This window comes from Alligator sinensis, unplaced genomic scaffold (genome assembly GCF_000455745.1).
Source record: "Alligator sinensis unplaced genomic scaffold, ASM45574v1 scaffold340_1, whole genome shotgun sequence".
Classification (NCBI taxonomy): Eukaryota; Metazoa; Chordata; order Crocodylia; family Alligatoridae; genus Alligator; species Alligator sinensis.
In genome coordinates this window covers 255,597-261,450 of record NW_005842004.1, presented here as the reverse complement: position 1 = coordinate 261,450, position 5,854 = coordinate 255,597, and the positions used below count along the sequence as shown (strand labels likewise).

Below are 5,854 nucleotides of genomic sequence, written 5' to 3'. Positions count from 1 at the left end.
TTATCTCCATGAACTGTCATCTGCTTCACTTTCTCTGACAATATGCTCTACTGGATTGCATTGATATTTGGTTGCTGAAAAATAAAGTTTACGAATGCCTCTATGATATTCAGATGTCACCTGGTAAAGTGCTAGTATATACCACACTGTCGCTTTATCAGCTAATATGGCTTTTATAGTAACATTGTCTGAAAATGACAAGCTTAAAGTATACTGCTAGGGGTTAAACAGTGTTGTGAAGTTACATCACTTACATTACTAATGTAAGACAAGTACATTAGAAATGGAGCTTAATAAAAAGATAATTTCCCCTCCTCTTCAAGCAGCGTCATGGCTTCCGAGAACAAAATAATTGGATACTTTTTCCGTCTTGTGCAACATTCTCAATGACAAAGGTTTTGAGGGTCAACTTAAGCGCTGTAACTGCTGTGTAATTCCCTTCATCTGATGGGCTGGCATAGGTGCATCTGTGAGGAACCTCCTAAAAACAGTTCTGTTTGCCCAGCCTGGAACAGAAACTTTCTCCCCATTAACAGACATAAAAAGAAGTGCTTCAGTGACAGCTGACTTCTGTCACTAATGTAGGAGCTATGACAGCACACAAGGAGCAGACTGCTCAGCTGCATGACAAAGTACAACTTCATGTGTAATTGAAGTACTTTGGGACAAACTCATCTAACTTAAACCTCTCTTCAATTCTGTGATACAGCTGTCATCAAGGCAACCCTGTCCAGTGCCTTATGGGGAATTTTGACTGAAATATAAATTATGCACAAACACTGGAACACAATTCAAAACTAGCCTGTGCAACAGGCCTGTCATTAAGACAGACTGGTTGAGCTAAGCTTAGAGAGAAACCTGCTCCGAATACTGTATGCTTATGCTAAAATGTCAGAAGTTCCCATGCTATAACACTTAAGCATGCTTGTGCTTTCCTGACCTCCCACTCTAGTGTAATGTAGAGAAAATATCTTTTTTTAAAAAGCCTAGAAAGGCCTTTGGAAAACAAAGTAATTTCTTTCTCTGATGTAAGTGACTAGAGATATAGTTTTCTGTTTTTAGAACCAGAGTTTGTCTTGTCTCTATGTCTTCCTACTTGCTCCATTATATGCTCCTAAGCCACCCATCTTCCATTGCCAGCAAGAACTCATATTTCACTCTAAAACTGAGATCCTAGATGACTTCACTGCTTCTCAGGCACGGGTTTGCCAGCAGCATGACTAGGAGTGGGTGATCAGGGCATCAGCCCAGGTGCCAATTTAGAGGGGGTGCCTGTGCCACAACAGCAGTAGCCCACAACACAGCAGCAACAGCAACAATAACATCTCATTTGCAGGGAAGTGTGTGGCATCTATGACATTTGGTACCTTCGTTGCCCCTTCTCACCTCTACTCAGGGTGCAAAGGTTCTTAGTTATGCCTCTGGGGCTTGCCATGAGGAAACCAGGCAGCCTAGCCAAGCTCAGTTTGATCATCAGTACAGACGAAGAATGTGATAACAACACACCTGAAAGCTCCATTAGAAATATCCTTCAGGCTGGGCCAAGGGTTTGAGGAAACTATAATAGATAACAGGACAGTAAGTTGTTTTCTGACTAATGTACAAATTCTTCCATTTTTTCCAGCTCTCTGGCCTGGTTACTGTAGACTTTGTGTTCTGTGAAATGTATGAGTAACCCAAATTATTCCTTGTAATTGACATTGAAATTTTCCTGCCTTTATGATGCTCATATGTCTGGTTTTGTGGGAAACTAATGAGTTAGCTACTCATCTTAATCAAAACTCACCTGAATAACTTCTAAAGTGATGGTATAACTTGCTGCATTACTAAAACCCTCTTCAGGATTGTTAAATATGTTAATGACCATCTTAAAACCCTCAGGGAATTCCACTTGTAATATTCCTACAACCTAGATAATTGAGTATTCCCCCTCTAGCAGTTATAAATGCCAATACGACCAAATACTGTTCTCAATAGTCACTTGATCAAAAGCTTTTTCTTTCTCCTCCCCACCTTGAAGGACAAGTCAACTCTAGCTACTTAAGTGATACTCTCAAATTTCCTTTTCAAAAGCATCTGGGTTTTTTCCCATCACATTCAGCTATGGCTTTTACAGCTTTATCTCTAATTATTGTTCCAATTAATTTACAAGATAATGAAGTAAGGTTCATTGGTCTGCTGCTTCTTGGATCATGGCACTGCCTTTCTAAATTTAGTACATTTGTCTCCATGAACTATCTTGCCATAGAAATGGACTTTTGTTCTTTTGTCAGTATTGCTGTCAAACATTATTCTGAATTTCTTCCAGAATTTGTGGATTCCAATCTAGTTTTGTTTTTGTTTTTTATTCATTCTTCAAATTATTTGAGCATCTCTTTTTTTACCTTTGTCATTGTCAGAGTTTGGGACGGGTTGATGAATTGAGGGTATTAAGGCATGCTGCTGTGCTACGTACCAATCTTGCATCTAGAGCTGGAAGCACATATATGCTACTTCTGTTTAGTCCTTAAATATTGTGGGATTTAAGTTTTTGATGAAAATGGAGAAGTCTTAAGGAGATTTAACTTTAACTCCTCACTGTAATATCAGTCTTAACACTAAACACCTTGCTGCCTTTTTGCTGTCCTTTTCTTTGATGAATTTGATTGTCTGGGTCAGCCAGAGCCATTCATTACACCCATCATCTTGCCTACCTTTTCTAGGAAGACATGGTCAGCAACATTCCTCCCCAACACCTACAGGCCACCAGAGAACCTGCAAGGCTGCTGAGTGAGCTGCAGTGATATTTTTGCTGTGTTGGCTGGCTGACTGCTCTGGCCCCTGTGAGAACCAAAGCTGGAAATGTGACCTCAGAACAGATTGGCACAACCTCAGAACCAATGAAAACAAATTCAAGAAAATTTTAAAACAAACAAACAAAAAATACTAGTTATACTCAACATCCCTCCACTCCTCTGGGACTTTGATTTCATAACATACCTGCATTCTTTTTTTACAATTGCTCAATACCATAATTATTGAGGCGGACCGGATTAGAGTGCTTCTGGTGGGGCTGGACGTGTTCAAATCATCAGGTCCAGATGCTCTCCACCCCAGGGTGTTGAGGGAGCTAGCAGGGGTTATTGCAGGGCCCTTGGCACAGCTTTATGAGTGCTCGTGGTACTCGGACCAGGTGCCAGATGATTGGAAGATAGCCATTGTGGTCCCCATCTTTAAAAAAGGGAGGAGGGAGGACCCAGGCAACTATAGGCCCATCAGTTTTACCTCAGTCCTGGGGAAACTCTTTGAGAAGATCATCAAGGAGCACATCTGTGATGGGCCGGCATCGGGAATGATGCTCAAGGGCAACCAGCACGGTTTCATTAGGGGCAGGTCATGTCAAACCAATCTGATTGCCTTTTACGATCAGGTCACAAAAGCATTGGATGCAGGTGTCACCGTGGATGTAGTCTTTCTGGACTTCACTGTCAAAGGCCTTGCTGTCGACCACCCCATCCTCATTAAAAAACTAGGCGACTGTGGCATTGATGCCTACATGGTCAGATGGATTGCAAATTGTTCAAATTGCCCGCACTGTTCAATTTCTTTATCAGCGATTTGGACGACGGGGTGAAAAGCAACCTGTTTAAATTTGCTGATGATACCAAAATTTGGTGTGAGGTGGGCACACTAGTAGGGAGGGAAAGACTGCAGCAAGACCTGGATAGGTTACAGGGGTGGGCTAACAAAAACAGGATGCATTTCAATATGGACAAGTGCAGGGTGCTGCACTTGGGCAGTAGTAACCAGCAGCACACTTATAAGATGGGAAACTCCCTTCTTGAGAGCACGGAGGCAGAAAGGGATCTTGGAGTCATTACTGACTCCAAGATAAACGTGGGCCAGCAATGCGAGGTCACGGTCAACAGGGCTAACTGGACCTTATCGTGCATCCACAGGTGCATCTCAAGTAGGGCCAAGGAGGTGATCCTCCCCCTCTATGCGACACTGATCAGGCCACAGCTGGAGTACTGTGTCCAGTTCTGGGCACCCCACTTCAAGAGGGATGTGGACAACATTGAGAGGGTCCAGAGGAGGGCCACCTGCATGATCCGGGGACAGCAGGGCAGACCCTACAATGAGAGGCTACAGGACCTGAACCTGTTCAGCCTTCACAAGAGAAGGCTGAGGGAGGACCTGGTGACCATCTATAAACTCACTAGGGGGGACCAGAAGGGTTTGGGGGAGACCTTGTTTCCCCTAGTGCCCCCCGGGATAACAAGGAATAATGGCCACAAGTTGTTGGAGAGTAGGTTTAGATTAGGCATCCGTAAGAACTACTTCACAGTTAGGGCAGCTAGGATCTGGAACCAACTTCCAAGGGAAGTGGTGCTGGCTCCTACCCTGGGGGTCTTTAAGAAGAGGCTTGATGCCTACCTGGCTGGGGTCATTTGAGCCCAGTTTTCCTCCTGCCCAGGCAGGGGGTCGGACTTGAAGATCTACAAGGTCCCTTCCAACCCTACTTCTATGATTCTATGATTGAATAGGCTCACTGGCTAATGATGACTGATAGGGAAGTGCTGTCCTTTCTTTGTATTTGTCTCATTCCAAAGCTGCTTTTTCCTATTAGCTGCCTCATCTCTAGCTACACCATGGGCCTTATATGTATTCTGAACTCTTTTCCTTGCCTTTGCAGCTATTTCCATTTCCACCTCTCCTCAATCCTTCCTGGACTGCTTGTTCCGTCTCTGAAAATATTATATACATCTATGATCTATTTTTCTTCTGTTTTTATTATTTGTTGAAATCTAGAATCTTGATCCCCCCCTGAATCATCACTCTCATCAAAGCATATTTCTGACTCTACCAGAGATGCACGATAAGATCCAACACAGCTTTCCCAGTTATTTCCTTGCAGTCTGGCCCAAGTCACTGTATAGTCCATGGAGGGTATTAGGACGTTTCAAAACAATGGTCACTGTTCAGATTGCCACCTCCCTGCATCTAGCATACAGCATTACCTTGAACACCATGGTATCAATCATTATTTGTAAATGTCATAGTGAAGAATTATGTTTCTCATTATAGAGGCAGCAGGGCTTACTGGATAGAATACTTGATCGGTACTCAGAAGACAAAGATTTTATTTTTGACTCTGCTAATGTTGTGTTGGGTAACCTCAAGCAATCACTTCCATGGTCTGTGCCTCAGTTTCTCCATCTATTAAATGGGGGAGAATGATACTAACTTCCTTTGTAAAGTCTTCTGAAAACTACTGAAACAAGAACTGTATAAAAGCTTGATATTATTAGTCTTACAACGTAACTTCTTAGAGGCACTTATTAGCTACTTCAATACATTAATAAATAAGAAATTTAGCATCCCATTTTCAGAGAATAACGGTCAGAGAATGACAGTTATCAAACTGCTGCTGTCTGAGAAAATCTGTACAAAGTTCTAGAGCACTGTATAGCATTAGAAATATAGCCAGAAAGCCCCTGTGGCTGGCTGGTTCCCAGATTGCACATACAAGTCCTCTGGAAATCTATGCAAGAACAAGCAGACTTCAGAGTGCTCTGACTTGTGCTAAGGATGGGGTGGGTACTTGATGGCCCCAGGATCAGGCAAATGTGAAGGTGGTTTACAGTTGCGTTTCCTCTCAGCACTTCTTGGAGGTACATCAAACACAACTGAGTCACTTCAGCTCATCTGGAATTTGTTTTGTCTTAATTATATACTTGGTACATAAGTATATTATATTAAGTATAATTAATATACTTAATTATATGCTATGTCAGCTGGACCAGCAGAAGTCATCTGATTGAAAATAAGCAACAATGTTGTGTGTGCCAGGGCAAAATATTTTATTCAATAT

At 42.4% G+C, this 5,854-nt stretch overlaps 1 protein-coding gene across 1 annotated transcript in view; it reads right to left on the bottom strand.

Moving 5' to 3' along the window:
- Positions 1-5,854, bottom strand: part of LOC102382226 (myelin P2 protein-like) — a 19,719-nt gene continuing 13,865 nt past the window's right edge. Inside the window, exons 5-6 of the mRNA XM_006021757.1 lie at positions 1,787-1,909; positions 1-216 (exon numbers count right to left, since the gene is read on the bottom strand). Of these exons, the coding sequence (XP_006021819.1) occupies positions 1-216; positions 1,787-1,909 (339 nt within the window). The remainder of the gene's footprint in view (positions 217-1,786; positions 1,910-5,854) is intronic.